The sequence below is a fragment of the Lygodium microphyllum genome, chromosome 4 (assembly GCF_053477565.2).
Source record: "Lygodium microphyllum isolate KBCC chromosome 4, Lygodium_microphyllum_v1.1.10, whole genome shotgun sequence".
NCBI classification, from domain to species: Eukaryota; Viridiplantae; Streptophyta; class Polypodiopsida; order Schizaeales; family Lygodiaceae; genus Lygodium; species Lygodium microphyllum.
This window is the reverse complement of record NC_141138.1, coordinates 52,576,805-52,595,196: the sequence shown is the minus strand read 5'-3', so window position 1 is coordinate 52,595,196 and position 18,392 is coordinate 52,576,805. Positions and strand designations below refer to the sequence as shown.

General features: G+C 40.4%; 1 protein-coding gene across 2 annotated transcripts in view; it reads right to left on the bottom strand.

Moving 5' to 3' along the window:
• Positions 1–18,392, bottom strand: part of LOC148037035 (uncharacterized) — a 109,292-nt gene that overhangs the window by 77,680 nt on the left and 13,220 nt on the right. The window contains exons 2-5 of one of the 2 annotated variants that reach the window (XM_087675972.1): positions 14,993–15,108; positions 14,643–14,711; positions 14,431–14,499; positions 14,214–14,329 (exon numbers count right to left, since the gene is read on the bottom strand). In XM_087675972.1, coding sequence (XP_087532098.1) covers positions 14,214–14,329; positions 14,431–14,499; positions 14,643–14,711; positions 14,993–15,108 — 370 coding nt within the window. The remainder of the gene's footprint in view (positions 1–14,213; positions 14,330–14,430; positions 14,500–14,642; positions 14,712–14,992; positions 15,109–18,392) is intronic. The other variant, XM_087675971.1, reaches the window with a different exon arrangement.

Genomic DNA, 18,392 nt, shown 5'->3' with positions numbered 1-18,392 from the left:
AACGAACCCATCTTCATCATCTTCCTTCTTGTTATCTGTATCATCTTCAAACGAGTCCCACACGTCTTTCCACATAAGATGGTACATGGTCTTCTCTTTCCAGGCATGGAAGCCTTCACCATTAAACTTTGCTATATATTCCACTTCAGTTATCTTAGTAGAAGGTCTTACCACGAGAACTCTCAGGCAGTGTCTATCCTTTTACAAGAAGATTGAGATTTATAAGGGATTTGATAATTGTGACTTTAAAAACATTACATAACCTGAGAATGTTCTTCGATATTGGAATCAGAAGATGAGTTACTTTTGAGTAAGCTGAAATATTCAAGTGCCAAGAAGCACTATTTGAATATCAATAGATACTATGTCTTGAAGATCTTGATATTTGGCTCGATGTTGCTAGGTAATATTTGAACTTCCTTGGATCCTTCTAGATATGCAATAGGCTTCAGAGATAATTTCAGAGTGATCAAGGTCACTATTGATAATGCCAATAAGAAAAGACAAGGTTGCCAAGCTTTTTAAGTTCCTGGCTATGGCTTCCACTGTTAAGGGTTTCAAACAACCTTGATTTTTTTTGTTGTAGCAAGAGCTAGGCGCAACCATTCGGGCCAAGGATTGGATGGGGGATAGCCTATAGTATAGGCTTTAAATGCCCCATTTGAACAGAACGAATCGCAACCTCCACACGTCATGCAGACTGTACGACTGTCACAGGGGGTAGTAGAGATAGCAATGCTCGATTTTCGTAATGCTGGGCTCCACGATGGATAATGTCACACTCTGATGTAATAGGGAGCTATGCTGCGAGCAGAGGAAGAGCTTCTCAGAAGACACCTTAAGCTGAAATTGTCTGTATGATGAGATCTGAGAGCTCCACTGAAGATAGGTGTAGTCTGGCTATGTGGCCAAGAAGAAGTGTGTGAAAATAAAGTAGGAGATGAGCTCAACCAGTTGTCCTAAGCTGGAGTTGAGCTATGATAAGCTAGAGAAGTAGAAGAAAGGGCTAAACTGAGCTCACCATGGCTCTGATACCATGTTAGAAAACATGGATCTTGAACACAGTTTAGCTATGGAGGCTTCAACTCGTAAGCAAGAGACATGAATAAGACTGATGACTAGATACAAACTTTTACTCAAGTGAATTAGGTTCCGAGATAGATTAGCTTGGACTCATAAACACAAACTTGAGTGGATAGAGTTATAGACTCTAAGTACAAAGTACAATAACATTCATTCCAAAAAAGTGAACCAAGTACATGCTTTTATAGCTTTCCAGCTTCTCCACTATCCTCACTGTGCATATGGGATTCAGGACAACTCTTCCTAGAGCATACATCATTTGTCTATTTCTCAACAGCAATGAGCATGTTCTTTCAAAGATTAGACTCCATATTTATAATCTTTTAAGTTTTTTGGCAATGGGACCATGGGCATGTTCTTTTAGCTTAGACTTTAAAGTTTAGTTCATTGTTCATTGTTTTATCATTTATGGCATATGTATTATGCATTTTATAATTGAATAGCTTACCTCTTGAGCCTTGTAAGTTGTAATTCAATTTCTAATAAGTGGTTTTAGAATGATGCATGATATCTTAAAGTTAAAACTTAAAATGATTTGTCCTTGTGGATTATATACCTTGGTTTTAAGACTCTAGAGTCCACATGAATTATGAATGAAATATTAATTTTTTTCCATGATTTTTAATTTTTAAATGTCGTTCTCATTTCCACGTCCTCGTTCCCTAGGTTTGGCGTCCCAATCACCGTCCCCATCCCTGTTGCCATAGTCGTGTTGCAGTGCTCCACCAAGCTGTCAATCACGTTGAGTAGATTTGTCAAATCCACGTCGTTGACGCCACCTGCTTGGTTCTACTTCGCACGTTGATGGTTTGTCTACGTCTTGGGTCCTCTCCTACTATGGTGGGTTCCTTGAGTGGTTTATCTGAGTGAGTTCCTTCAGTTATTAAATACAATCCTCAATTTATGGTCACTCAATGTGCGTGTCGCTTCTCGTGCACTTGTGCTCAATCAGGCTTTCAATTTCCTAGAGTGCATTTAAGTGCAGAAATTCAAGGTGAGTGCAGCAAATAATCTCGACACGTCTTACGCACTCTCGCTTTGTTTCGGGCCTGATAAGCTTGTTGGTCAATTTTCTAGCCGCCTTGACAGAGTTCAGGGTTTTTCTAATATGTTGCCTCGTTTGTTTTTTGCCAATCAGGTTTTAACTGCTCAGCGCTTTGCATCTAGGTCTCTGGGTCTCGTTGCTGCCTACTTCAAGCTGCTAAGCGGCTACTCCCTACGATTTCATCTATTCCGTGTACCAGAATCAAGTTTTGAGAGTCAGAAGGACTTTCGACAGTTTGCGCTGCTGAGCTCTAGCCGGGTCAGGTCAAATTTTTAAGAATTTGATAAAAATTTACACTCGGCCCCAGCTGGTCCAAATTGCAAGGTCCGAGTGGGTCACTCGGACGGGCCGAGGTACATGGACCGAGGGCCGAATTCGTGACTCAGACAAGGTAGACTCAGACGGGCCGAGGGCCGAATATGACACGTGGCCGAGGGCCGAATCCTATGGCTCAGACGGTTTGGCTCAGACCGGGCCGAGGGCCGAATTAGCCGATGGTCCGAATGATTGACTCGAACGGGCCAAGTAGGTCTGGGCTGAGGGTCCATTAGGGTTTCGGGCCGAGTGGGCCGAACGAAAGAGGGCCAAGGGCCGATTCTAGGACTCGGCCCAGAAGCGACCGCTCGGATGGGCCGAACACGGCGCGACGACGACAGCGAGAGGTCAATTTTGCTTGATTCTTGCGATTTAATCAATCATAGCAAGCATAAACCTCCAGATCCTATCTAGGGGGATAGGGGAAGGGATTCATATACCTGAATAGAGCGGTAGGCTTGTCGATGGTGCGATCGGATCGAATGGTGCGATGGCTCTCTCTCTCTCTCTCTCTCTCTCTCTCTCTCTCTCTCTCTCTCTCTCTCTCTCTCTCTCTCTCTCTCTCTCTCTCTCTCTCTCTCACACACACTGAAATGGTTACAAATGAGCTCTCCCTTGGCCTCTTGGCTCTTATACCCCTTCCCGAGTATGGTGTTGATGCCCCCAATCACTCACTTGGCCATCTTAGGCATCACAAGCGAGCTTTTTACCATTTTTTGCATGATTTTTGCCCTGTTTTGCAACAATAAACCCCACCCTTTTCCGATGTAATTTTCTAATCCTAACCTACGCTAAATGCAACAAGAATCGAAAGCAAAAAACTGAAATAATTTCTCCATATTTCCCAATCATCAAACAAACAAAATATCCCAAAATACTAACTTGTTTTGAAGATCAAAACCACCCAAACTTCCTACCTATCTCAAGCTCCGTTTCGGGGATGAATCCCTTACTTCGATGCTCGATATGAGGAGCGCAAGTACTCAAGCTTGAATCCGTTGGTCCCGGCAACGGAACCAAAATGTAGTGGGAGCTCACACTCAACCGCCAAGACCCATGGACCGCTTATTGCTTCAAGCGTTTCAAGCAAGCTCTAATGGCTATCTCTCACCTAGCCGACGCGCCGTCAATCCTATGAGTGTAGTGAGCTTACCTTGATGCCGATACGAGTTGCCTCCTCTCTCGCACACCTCGGTAGCTCCATGATCCTAGATGCAAGCTCAAGCATCCTCAAGCGTTCTCCATCTCCAAGCTCCATCCTCCATAGCCACGCACACGAGAAAAGAGAAGAAAAGAGAAGAAGAGATGGTGAAGAGCTTCACCCTCTTGATCCCTCACTCTCACACACTCACTCCCTCACACTCACACTCCCTCTCTCAAGAGCACACACAAGCAAGAAGATGAGGAGAAGAGAAGAAGAAGAGAGCTCTTGTTAGCCACACACCAAAGAATGAGCTTCCATTCATTTTTTGAACTTTATATACAAGTCCTAAAATCCCATGGGCACCCATCCCTTTTTTACATGACCGGCCATTGTGGCAAGGTCATTTTTCCATTTTCCTCTTCTAACCTTATGCCTCTAGCCTACACCCGTCTAATATTTTACGATTATCACGGAAGAAAGCCTGACGCTCTTTTACAAGAGTTTTCCAAGTTTTTTGAGGCGCCTTTCATTTAAAATTGTGTTTTTTGCCCCGGCTTAGCTTTGGAGGTCGCCTACGTGTCTTTGCTCTTTTTCCGTGTTTTTTTCTGCTTTTTTCTTCTTTTTTCCGCCATCTCGACTTGGGGTTAACAAAGAAGGATGAGAAGAGGTCAAAGCCCAAGCATCCACACTATGGAAAGGGTAATGACAAAAGTATCCCCATTTGAAGGTGAAGCATGGTTCAAATGACTCAAAAGCAATCTCCACTACTACAAAGTCTATTTTTGTGCATCTATTTGAGGTGGAGAATACAGCTCTTGCTTCCTCCACTGAGGAGAAGCCATGGTTCATTGACAGTGGGATCACTTCCCATATGACTTACATCAGGATTGGCTTCAAGATTTTCATTCCAAAGGGGGTTCAATCACCATTAGTGACAATTTTTATGTGCTAGTGCATGAAGTGAAAATCATTCTCCTTTTACCCAATTGTCATGCCTCAATGGCCAAAGTCCTTTATGTTTCATATTTGGGATTTAACCTTCTTTTTATCCATGGTTTAATGCAACTAGATACCCATGTGGTCTTTACCCAAGATGCTGTGCAAAAACGGGACCAGCTATGGAGGAGAGAGAAATGAGAGAGTGAACAGTAGACAGTAGACAATATGAGAGCAAAATGGAGAGTGTACTTGCTGAACTAAAGTCAAAAGTAAAAGAATGAAGATATATAGTTTGTAATATCCCAGGTGAGCAGGTTTATGCATAGCCCACGAACAGTACATTGGCAAGTTGTTAAGCGCATCTTTAAATATTTGCAAGATACTCAATCATTTACATTATTATTTTCCAAGATAGACTTGCACCTATAAGCTTACAATGATTCAAACTGGGCTGGTGATTCAAACACTAGGCAGTCTACTAGTGTACATTGTCTACCTTATTTGCAAATACACATCACTCTCTCGAGATTTGCAAACTATTAAAAGTTTCAGGATAGATGCAAGGTAAGCAAGCATTATTCTTGATAGACCTTGGGGTAAATGGAAACTTCATTTCCTTGTAGTTAGCTAAAGAGTTTGGATTAAAGGATGAAGAGATAGAGACTCCAACAAGTTTACCAAGCTTTAAATGCCAATGAAGGTGACGACACAACAAAGACTACAATAGGCAAGCTTAAGCTCTAGATCCAAGGCTATAATGATGAACGTATATACACAAAGGCAAGAAGTACGATATCACGCCATTGAGTATGACTAATCCAGATGTCGTGCTCATCTCAATAAGGTATCTTCCTTTCTTTGTGTTTTCTCCTATATCACATGAGGTCCCAGCTCCACCAAATCCTACTCTTATAATCTCCAATTGTATCAAAAGAGGGACACCTTGATGGCAAGCATTTTGACATTAAAGTCCCAATAAAATGCCATCACCTTCCTTCCTCAAGAACTACTAAATGTCCTCATCCAAAACTATATATCGTGATTGCCCCTTGGGTGGGGCATTATTGGTATGTCATAGGGGGGATGTAGTATATGGCAATGTCTAAAGTGTGTTCCTCACATTGTACTCTCACCAACATATATCTAGCTTGCTCATATTAGCCAACAATCTGAATCACGGTGTACAATTCCTCCATAAGCAAAATTCTCACACTACCTAAATTATAGCTACCATGCTTGTTACATGTCTTCATCCTCAATACTGACTCCCATTTATATCCAATCACTCACAGGAATCTCTAAGTAAAATATAATGTCTCTGCCTCTGAATATCTCCCTAAATGCACCAATATCAAGTCATAATATCCCATACTTCTACTTTCAAGCGAGTCCCAAGAAGACAAAAAGCAAGCTTTTCAAAATACAGGGCAGCTGGATCACATACAAAACGTATCTAACCAGAACGGCCAGTCTCAAACCAAAAATAAATAATTTTTTTCCAAATGTACTCCAAAGTAGTCATGTCTGATTGCTCCTATTCCCACATGTTTTCAAGTCATGGCTAATTGCCCCTATCCCCACACATTTTCAGACTTCTAATCATAGTTTTTCATATGGAAATTATATGTCACGTGCAGACGGCTAAGAAAGTATGATTGGAGTCTGACATTGCCCTAATTTCAATTTTTAAAAACAGTACAAACGTATCTCAAGTAATTAAGATAATAAGTTGAAGGAAAATTCAGAACTTCATTATCTCAATAACTTTAAATTCTACATAATAGTCACTACTAGTAGGGCATTCAATGATCAAGACACAACATTGATTTGCCAAAGAAAATTCAAACTTTGATTTCCAATCATTTGAGTCAATTAAAACACCGATGGTAGGTGGTTGCCATATGATGTTGTCTATAGGCAGGGGACACCTTGTTTGATAAAATCGTCAAGTTTTGTGCTTTTTTAAGTTGTTTTTTTTCACCGCAAAATTGATCAAGTCTGAAATAGGATATCATACTCTAGATTACATACATTTTTCATACATCTACTTCAGCAATCACACACATATGATAAAAACAGTGTTTCTAATAAAGCAATCAAACATGTTGGAATGCAATTGTGTATGAATGTTTGGTAAGCAAGTCCATTTCGTTCCCTTGAGGAAGAAGTATCATCATTCACATGTCACTTACCTAGAACAACGTCCATACTAAAAGTACTCTGAAGATTAAGCTTAGGTTTAACTAGACGAGACTTTAGACCCCAGTCTAGTTAGTGTGTATTAAGCATACTTAGAGTGGGCCATAGAAAATTAATAACTAAAGACTCAGTGGCTCATTGCAACCTCTAGCCTCACCATGGTGTAAACCACAATTATGATCAGGCCTCTTCTATGCTCAATCTACTAAACTATGTAGTATGAGAACTTGCACTCTTATTGTTGAAGATGGAGATGGCAGCTATGAGCTCAACACACAGTGTAGACAGTAGAGAGAGTGAGAGAGTAGACACAGCTCAACACACGATTCATTCACTAGTATGTAAGTCAAGTACAAACTACAACCCTTAGGCCTTAGGGTTGTGTAAGTGTCTTAAGATGCGTTCACACCCGAAAGTGTGTAAAGTGGTAGGTGACCAAATTATGTAACATAAACAAACAAATAGAGAAAAATGTGACTAGGGGAAAAAACCTCTCTTACGGAGAGTAAAAAGTATCCCAATGTCCTACTTTGGATCACCGATGCTCCTCTTGAGCGTAGACATGAGTCAAACCCAACAAATCCCCCTGGAGTGAAAAGTGATCAGCATATAAAACCAGACTTCCTTCCATGGATGGGTGGTAATTCCCTAATTACAACTTAGTTACAACAATAACATTTATTATAAAATTGAGAAATGCAAATTAACTTGCAATCTTGGACAATGGACACCTTGTTGGCTCCAAAATTGGTGCCCCTTTCGGTATTTATTTCACTTGATTGAAAAAGAAGTTGATGTACAATGGGATTCTCCCAATCCCTTTCAGTATTCCAACTCCCCTTGCTATCCAAAATGACTAACAAGTCTTCAATCTAATTTTCCCCTTAATTCGGGCAATCAATTGGCCTTCACAAGCTTTGATGGAGACAGAAAATGCCCCAAGTTCATTGATTTGTTGGTCCCTCCACTTGAATTTGACTAAAAGCAGCTTCATCCCTGTTGAATCCAAGTCTTGGAGCTTCCAATTTCTGGCATGCTTCCCGACGCTACTGCTAAACCTAATTTTTGCTACAAATTAGGGTTTACAACAAAGAAATCTGAAATTTCTCAGCCTGTGGTGATCTCAATGTTGTAATCTTCAAACCAAGGTAGAAAGGCTTGGAGATGAGAGACAATGCTGATGAGAGAGAAAATTCAGACTTTCTACACGAAGAACTGAAGAAAATCCGTCATTTACTGCTACTACCCTGTCTTAATAGCTTGTAGATACAAAGAACTGAAGAAAATCAGTCATTTATTGTTGTTGCCCTATAGAAACTGAATACACTAAAATGCCTCTCTCCAACCTCTAAAGAGTTTTTCAATCTTGCATGGGCATTTTTGACAAGTGGCAGCCTTCCCAAATGTTTTTCCAATATTATCCATAATTAAATATTAATTTTCAATCTTTAAATACTGAATATTAATCTAATAATTATTTTGATGCCCCAAAAAATAATTTCACTGGCCAATAATTAAATTTGCTCTGCAACTTCCATTTCCAAGTGTCTCTGTGCCATCTTTAACCATCAAATTGATGTTAGATATCATTAAACACCACTTCTCTAGTGCACCAGCTGATACTTATGGCCAAATGAATGACCTAGGCCAACAACTGGCATCAGATACCACTAAGTACCTGTGGGGCATAACTTATAGCAACTTTTGCCTTTAATATCCCGTGATTTTTTCCAGTCTCGAGCTTGTAAATTTACTCTAGCCCCAATTAAACCTCACATGTGTAACATTTACTTAACCATGTGATTAAAATTAATCCACATGTTAAGTGAGGTTTTCAAAAATACATATCCTCATGATAGCATACAAGGATCATCCACCAAAGAAGATCAAATGTAAAGCATTGCAAATGCTTCAAACTTGTCACGAGAAAGAGCTTTGGTGAAGATGTCTACCACATTGTTGTTAGTAGGACAATAGACAGGGTTGTTATCTCCTGCATATGGCCTCTCTCTGACAAAGTGATAATGTATCTATGTGTTTCATGCGTGCATGAAATCTGGGTTCCGTGCCACTACAATGGCAGTCTGACTGTTAGTAAACAAAGGAGTTGACTCTGTGATAGATACATCAGGATTAGCCAACAAACATCTTAGCCATACAAATTCAACTGTAGTAGTGAAAGTTGCCTTGTATTCAGCTTCACAAGACAATGTGGAAACAGTGGATTGTTTCTTGCTAAGCCTAGAAAGAAATAGTTTTCACTTGGAGAATGACGTGAATCAAAATCACTAGCCCAATCTGAATCACTATAAGCATGTAATTATAGCAGTCCCCCCTTGCCATAAAGCAATCCAAGAGTCCTAGTATCCTACAAGTAACAAAAAACATGCTTCACAACTTGCCAATGTGTCATGCGTGTGCTGTGCATACATCTGCTCAGGGCTAAAACTGCAAACTAAATATCTCGCCTTGTGTTGCATAAATAAATGAGACATCCAACTGCTGGAGCATATGTATGAATGTCAAATAAATCACTGTCATCATGCAAAGATTGCTTGAGTTCAGTCCCCATCCATTGGTGTACTAATTGGCTTACAATCCTGGAAGCCAAATCTCTCAAGGATTTTACCAATATATCTGGACTGTGACAATCCAATGCATCTAGCATCATGAATAAGCTGAATGCCCAAATAGTAATGCAAAGGTCCCAAATCTGGCATTTCAAAAGTTTGCTACAAATTTTTATTGAATGCTGAAATCTGATCAGCATGTCCCTGTGAGCAGAAGATCATCCACATAAAGACAAATTACTACCAAGGATCCCCCCTCTTTGCATACGTAAGAAGTAGACTCTGATGGGCTGTAAATGAACCCTTGGTTGAGTAAAAAGGCATCAATTTTTGCATACCATGCTCGTGTAGCTTGCTTCAAACCATACAAAGTCTTTTTCAGCTTGCATACCAAGTGCTCGAATCCTTCAACTACAAAATCCATGGATTGCTAAACATACACTTTTTCTTGAAGTTCCCTCTGTAAAAATGTAGTTTTAATATCAAGTTGATGCACACCCCAACCATAATGGGCAACCAAAGCAACCATACACCTAATGGTGGTCATATTGTATGTAGGAGCAAATGTCTCCTCATAATCAATGCCCTTCTTTTGTGCATAGCCTTTTACTCCACAAGCATGGCTTTGTACTTATCAAAGGATCCATCCGCTTTTCTTTTCAGCTTATAGACCCATTTAGTACCAATGGCTTTCTTTCCAACAAGCAATGTAGCTAAATCCCATGTTTGATTCTTCATGAAAAAATCAAATTCAGCTTGCATTGTTGCCATTCAATGCACATTCTATTGTGCATTCTCAAAAGAATCGGGATCATCATCATCAAGTGTGCTAACTGCCATGACAAAACCCATTGTATTAGCATTATCATGTAAACATACTTGTCTTCAAGTACGACCAGTAAGAGGAGCATCCAAATGACTGTCTTTTAAAGCCTACAAGTACCATCTAGGCATTTTTGTCTAGCCTCCTAATTATGTACATGCTCTTGATGAACCTACCTCAAGTTCAGCATCTTGCTGAATATTCAGATCAGCCATAGGCTAAATTTCTGCATTGTTTAGTGGGACAGTTGGTTGAACATTTTGTTCATTTAATGAAACTCCAATTGTATCACCAAAAGAAATAGGCAACAATCCTTCAAACACATCATTTGCAGCCTAATATGTGTCAAAACCAGCAAGAGATAATTCCAATTTTTCATCAAAAATCACATCCCTGCTAACAAAAACTTTCTTGGAAACAGGATCATACAACCTATATCCTTTGTTTCCACTGTTGTACCCCACAAATATACACTTAACAGTCTTATTGTCCAACTTCTTTCTCAATACTTTGGGAATATGAGCATATACAAGACATCCAAAAGTATGAAAGTAACCAACTAAAGGTTCACGGTTATTCCAAGCCTCAAAAGGCGTGACATTTTTCAATGCCTAAGTAGGGCCCCTGTTCAAAACGTGGCAAGCACACATAACTCCTTCCATCCAAAAACCATGTGGCAATTTTTAGGCTTTCAACATATATTTGGCCATCTCCACGAGTGACCAATTCTCCCTTTCTACAATCCCATTCTACTATGCAGTATATGCATTAGTATACTGATGTGCAATGCCTTTTTGCTTCAAAAACGTATTCAACAAAGAAAACCTATATTCCCCCTCTTGGTCCAAATGGAGAGTCTTAATCTTACAACCAAATTAATTTTCCACAAGTGCAGTAAAAGCCAAAAATACATCATACACTTCTCACTTTTTCTCCAAAGAATAGATCCAACAAAAGCGAGTAAAGTCATCAATGAAGGTGACGAAATAATAGCATCCACCCAATGACTTTGTCTACATAGATCCACATACATCCGAATGCACAATCTGCAACCTGGCCATTGTCTTAAAAGCAACATCATGAGGAAAAGGGAACCCATGCATTTTTCCCAAAATGCATCCCTCACAAATATGCTCAAGAGGTCTCTCCAAGAGAGGTAAACCATCTAACATTTGAGTGCGCTGCATATGCATCAAACTGCCATAGTTAACATATCCCATGCAAGCATGCCATAACTGTCTACAACATAGTAGGAGTAATAGTAGTTGCCAAAAAGACTAACGGATCAATCAAATGAGCATCTAACTCATAAAGTCCATGACATCATATGCTAGTCGATACCAAAGTCAAGAATTCCTTATCCCTGACTATACATTTGTCATCATCAAAGGTGACTTGCATTCCACATTTTGCTAAAGAATAAATGAACAACAAATTATTCTTTATCATTGGCACATATAATGCATCCTGCAAACAGAGAGTATATCCATCATTGGCTTTCAAGACAATCTCTCCAACATCTCTAGCACGATAAAATGCATTGTTGGCACATTGCACAAATTTGCCAACAAGAGCTGCAACAACAGAGACAAAAAAATCCCTATGAGATGTAATGTGCTTAGAAGCACCACTGTCAAAGAACCAAGTCCTAACATCCTCTATATAGCTAAATGCTCTATCTGCCAAAGAAGAATCATAACTACAAGTGTAAAAAAAATAGTCACAGTCAACAACAAATGACGCGGACTTTGTAGCAATAGTAGTAGAAGGTGCATCAAAAACAGACATCCCAGACTCCTTTTTCTCCTTGGCAATGCGTTTCTTATATTTTGTAATGTAGTGATCTTGCTTTTTACAATAATTAAACTTACCCTTCTTGGCTTGTATGCCCCCTACTTCTTATTGTTCTGTGAAGTACCTGAACTTCTAGAACTCTGTAGAGCATTCCTAGACTGACTGCCCTTACCCTTCATCTTGCCATAAAAGTCTATTCAAAGGCTACAACATCCACCCTACTATTCTTCCTTGTTTGCTCCTCTTCTAGCAACAAACTAACCAACTGAAAAAAGGTAAGCGGCTGCAGAGAAATTCTCATTGTGAGATTCAATGTTGTGTGAAAGGCCAAATAAGGTAGCAAGGAATTCAAAGTAGTAGAGATCATCTATGCATTAAAATAATACTCATCTACATTCATCAATTGCTCATGAAAGTCCTAAATTTTGTTAAGATGATCCTCCATAGCATCACCTTCGTCCATCTTCACATTTTCAAGCTTCTTTTTCAAGAAAGAAATACGTGTCTTATTTTTTCCAACAAACATTTGCTTAAGTGTAGACCATGCTACTCGTAAAAAAAATAGCAGACCATATACACGGGATTATGGACCATTGAACTGCCAATGCAATAAGTGACAATGCTTGGACCTCCCGACTGTCCCAAGGCTTCTATGCAACTATTCTTTGGGGAAGTGGCTGAGCTAGAACTAGCCACTGACCACATTTTCCTTGAGAAGGAGTTGCAGGAGCAACAACTCTATGATGGACTTCTTCACCACTAACATACTCTCCAAGATTTTTAGCAACGAGCACATTGTTCATCATGAAGGACCACAAAGAAAAGTTATTGCCATCCAATCTATCCTCTTTAGAAACATAAGTGAATACATCACTCTATCCTTGATTGGCCATGATAAATGTCACTCTTCCAAAGACACAAGAGCAATAACCAAAGTTGGATTAACCTGGATATCTAACTGAAATTTCAACAGATTTCAGCAAATAGCACATTGTCCAATGCACGAACAATGCTCAGCAGCACAAAAAATGAAAAAGCCCCAAAATTTAATTGTCCAATGCGCAAAATTTCAATCAATTTCAGACTGAATCTTCAATACTTTAATACGTGTACCAATGTCTGCCACTCATGCAAAAGCCCCAAATTTTCTGACCCGAATTCCAAGAAATTTCTGCGATTTGTGCCCAAAAGCACTTGCTGAAGCAAAAGTGCACCTTTTCCCTGCAAAACCCCTTCGCTGTAGCTTTGATTTTTCGAATAAAATAATGAGATATACCTGTGACAGCCAAAATCAAGCCCAAGACAAGCTCAGACTACCAGGAGTACGGACAGAACTACCCAAGCTGGCAGGCGACGGCCTGATTGAGCTGGAGGACCCGGTGGCAGCTGACAGTGATTGGAGGAGGAACTAGCAGAGGCGGCACTATAGGGCGGCACAAGACAGGTTGGTGGTGATGGCTAGGACTAGCAACAGGCAGCACTGGACCAAGCAGGGGCTGCACAGGGGGGGAAGGGGACGGCACAACTGGATAGGGAGGCGGGAGGGGGCCACTACAAAGTAGTCAGACAGCGCTAGCTGCGCTGCCTGCTGGTGACTGGTCAGGGGCAGCAGCGGCGCTGCCGGACAGGTGTGAGTGGTGGTGGCAGCTGGCAGCTGGAGCTCCAGCTGGTGGAGAGCTGACGAGAAGCTGGACCGGGCAAGCTTGACGAACCTTGCGCTCTAATACCAAATGTTGAAGATGGAGATGGCAGCTATCAGCTCAACATACAATGTAGACAATAGAGAGAGTGAGAGTAGACAACTCTCGACACACGATTCATTCACTAGTGTGTAAGTCAAGTACAAAGTACAACCCTCAGACTTTAGGGTTGTGTAAGTGCCTTAAGGTGTGTTCGCACCCGAAAGTGTGTAAAATGCAGCAAGTGACCGAACTGTGTAACATAAACACACAAATAGAGAATAATGTGACTAGGGGAAAAAACCTCTCACGGAGAGTAAAGGTGCCCCAATGTCCTACTGTGGATCACCAACACTCCTCTGTGAGCGCAGGAGTAAGTCAAACCCAACACTTACATGTACAATCATGTCGCCATGGCCATGCCAATGTGGTGTGCATGAAATCACGTCCATCTAACAAATTTTACATGGGCTTCAAGTACAAAGTCAAAAATTTGTTTGCAAGCATCGAGAACTACTAGCTCAATGCTACATATTGACAGCAGGTTGTAAATAATTTCAGCATTAACTACCTGATTTTACAGTTAAGATAGACACTCCTAAGGGTCTTAGACATTAAACACCTGAGAATTTGTTCAATGCAACTCCAGGACACAAAACCGACCTTCCACAAGCTCTGCAAAATTGCCAGCTTTTTCTTTGGTATGCTGCATGCCATCCACAAGGTTCCTCTCTCAGCCTGAATCACATCTTAACCACATAGAATGAAGTCAAGGGCATTGCTGGTGTTTAAAAAGTCCCATACAGGAAAAAGGATTATTGCAAACAAAGCCTTTACACCTGCATAGTGATGTCATCTTTGCCTATATATCCATCTTCGTCCAGTGCTGAAATGCCCTTGCGAAGAGTCTGTAGACAGAACAAATTCAAACCACTGATGGGCCCAATCTACTTTGGAGGGGCTAATAACAGAATCATATCACTCAGATTATTGTATATGCTAACCTAGCAAACCCCCTCATAGAATATATGAGTTATATGCTCAATGGTACCTGCACTAAATGGCTGAAGTCACTGAACTCAGACGCAGTAAGAGCAATACTCCACCCACCAGCACCTATCTGTTTCACAGCATCCAATGACAAACATCAGTAACCAATGATGAGTCATTGAACTCAGATGCAGTAAGAGCAATACTCCACCCACCAGCACCTATCTGTTTCACAGCATCCAATGATAAACATAAGTAACCACTTGCCCATTGATCTCAAATGAGGCATGAATACAACTGACTCTTTCCCTCCCCAACCTCCATCTTAATAGGTGTGTAGATATGCTAAAGAAACAATCTTGGACTGTTTTTTAAAGCCCAACCCAAAAAAAAAAACTGACTTTGCATTACCACTGCTGAGAAGCTTTCTTCAGACTCAGGTGCTGTTTCATAGCCCAGGCACCATCCTTGACCTTTCAGTACCTCAAAACTATTCTCTGCTTGTGGCTCATTTGAGAAGTAGCAACCTTAACACAAACAAGACAGAGTGGGCTGTTTTAAACATGACCATCCATATAACATAAATCAGCTATTCAGCCTAAGAAAGGTCCATTTAAACAAACTTGTTCTTGCATTCCTGCATAAGTTGAATTGACAACTTTTCAATGGAAATAACAACAAACTGACTTTATAATCCTGCTCATTATATCAGTGAACTGTATATGTATTTGCAATAAATGAGTTTCTTGCATATATGGATGAGACAATATTCCATGTGCATAGAGACTGGTCCCAAACAAAGCAAATGTATAGCATAGAAAACCATTCTTCTTCTTCAAGAGAAAACAAGCGCCACTGAAACTTGAGAAGACTAAGGTTTCAAAAAGGTGAATTGCATCAACTATATTGAGTATCAACTAAAATAACACTTGCAGTTGAATCCGTGGACCAACATTACCTACACCCAACATTAACCCACCATTTGACACAACTACATGGAGTGTTGCTGCAGTAATTTCTGCATGCTAGATCATGTTTTCACATTGAAGAGCATAATTGAGCAGGCAACCACATAGAACCACAGATTATTTCTTTCTTTGTGGATTTCTGCAAAAACTTGGGCTTTGCACAAGAAACTTTGGGTTTTTGCTGAAGTCGACTCTTGGTAATAAAATCTCAGGATTCATCACCAGCGTCAGTCATTGGCAGTAAATAATTCTGAATTTCTGCAATTTTTCAAGATTTATGCAAGAAAAGTTGGGGCTTTTTGCTCTATGTCTTCAATGGCACACTACAATGGTGGTACAGCATTAAATTGCTGTTCTAATCAACTTGGGGGCATTGACAGCCTTTGTTTGGCTACACAACCACGATTCAGCATTTGACAGTTTGGGTATAGCAAGTACTCTTGATTGCTTTGGGATCCCAAAGAGGATTTTGTACTTTTTACGCCTCTTCCGCATTGGAAGCTTTGTTTACAGCTTCCATTCAATTTTGATTCAATGATGGCAAGGAATAACCATAATGTTATTTGCATCCTCACCACTGAGGACAAATTGGATGGTACAAGTAACGAATTAAACCCTCTAGAATTTCATGATTCAAAACCTTCTTGTGGCCAAGAATCTACAGGACTATGTCACAGGTGATGAGGTTCAGCCTGCAACAATTGCTCCTAGCACACCTCCTCCAGCACATGGGGGAGGCATAGGACAACCTACTGCCTCCCCCGCTACTACGCCTAACCAAAAGAGATGGGATTCTAGATATGCACAAGCTTTTTCTTTGATAGCTCTGTCAATGAAAAGAGCCATCATACCTCACATTTGGTCTTGCGAAACCTCACATGCAGCTCGGGTTGTTCTAGACCAAATATTTGCAGCCATGAATGAGGCCCACATCTCTTTCTTGGGAAGAGAGTTGGCCAATGCTCACATGAATGAGGGTGATTATCTAACAAATCACATACATTCAAGACTTGCATGAGCAGCTACTCCACATCGATGAGGCAATCAAAGGTAATGAGATGGTGGACATCACCTTGAACTCTCTTCCAAAGTCGTATGTTGGTTTTCACACTTCACTGAATTTATAATTGAGGGGGGCAGCTCAACCTCTCACATTCATGGAGCCAACCCGCCTGGCCAATCCTCACATGGAGGGCAATTATATGACAGATCACATACATTCAAGACTTGCACGAGCACTACTCCACATCAATGAGGCAATCAAAGGTAATAAGATGGTGAACATCACTTTGAACTCTCTTCCAAAGTCATACCTTGGTTTTCACGCTCCGCTGAATTCATAATTGAAGGGGGCAGCTCAACCTCTCACATTCATGGAGTCAACCGGCCTCTTGCTTTTGCTTCAAGAGGAGCAGACTCAAAAAACTATGACTCTACTTTCAGATGATTCAACCATGCTTTCTAGGTACAAAAGCAAAGGAAAAGGAAAACAACCTGCAAATCAGCCCAAGGCTGATGTTGCGCAGCCTTCAAACAAGAGTAACAATGATGCAGCTAAGTCAAAGAAAAAGGGCAAATATCACTATTGCAAAAAACCACGTTATTACATTGAAGGATGCATAAAAGGGCTTGCAAAAGAGAGAGAAACAAAAACTCTAATATGGCTGTCCAAAAGACATCAGCCCTTGACATGACGGATGGTGATGTTTCAGCCAACCTCATGGAGCAAGACTATGCTCCTCTTACACGCAATATGATTCTTTTATGGACGGGTCAGCCTTTAGGCTTTAATGCAAGAGACTAAGCATACTTGGTACTTTGACACTAGTACATCAAATCACATCACTACTAGAAAGTGTTTGTTTTCTTCTTTGAATTCAGCCCCTTCTAGCAAGAAGATATCCTGTGCCAACAACACTTCTCATACAATTTGTGGTATTAATGAGATGCTGATTACAGCAACTAATGGCACAAGTTTCCAACTTTTGGATGTTTTGTATGTGCCAAGAATTACCAAGAACTTGCTTCTAGTGTCTACTTTTAACAAAAGTGGATCTCAAGTCATGTTTGAGGATGACAAATGCATTGTGCGTGTAACAAAGAGCATGATTATGCATTAAAGCTCTCTAGAACTATGTACAAAGGTCTTTCTTTTTTATGATAATGTTAACGTCGGAGTCCAGTGAATGCGGAAGCGTATGGACAAGACTGAAAGAAAATGAACCATGAGAGAAAGGGAGAGAAAAAAGAGACAAAATAACATAGAAATCTGCAATCAATGATTGCTGAAATGAAGAGGACAGATATGCAAGGGCTGTAGATGTATCTCCTCAAGCTGAAACTCATCCACCAGCACTTGGGAACAAGTGTATAGGGCACGCTGCCAAGTGGGCCTGAATAGGAGAAAAGAATGTAATCAGCCAGCAAAAATTGCCTGACCAAATTAGAAAACTGTCGATTACAACATAAATGAAAAAAATAATCAGTGATCAGTCCTCCGGTTGCCATGTGGCACCATCGCCTGCTTGACAAACTACACGTGTATTGTCTGTTGAAAATGCTCATTGACTGATAGGAATAATGAATATACAAGAGATTCATTAAATGGTTTGCAATGGTTACTAGACCATTGCATGATTTAACCAAGAAAGCAGTGACATTCCGATGGACCAAACTAGAGAAGGAAGCTTTTGAAGCTCTAAAGTTCTATATTAGCAAAGGACATATTTTGATTATACCTAATTTGTCGAAATCTTTCTTCGTGGAATGTGATGCTTCAAGAGACTGCATTAATGCAATCTTAAACTAGGAAGGGCATGCAATTGCTTATGCAAGCAGAAGGT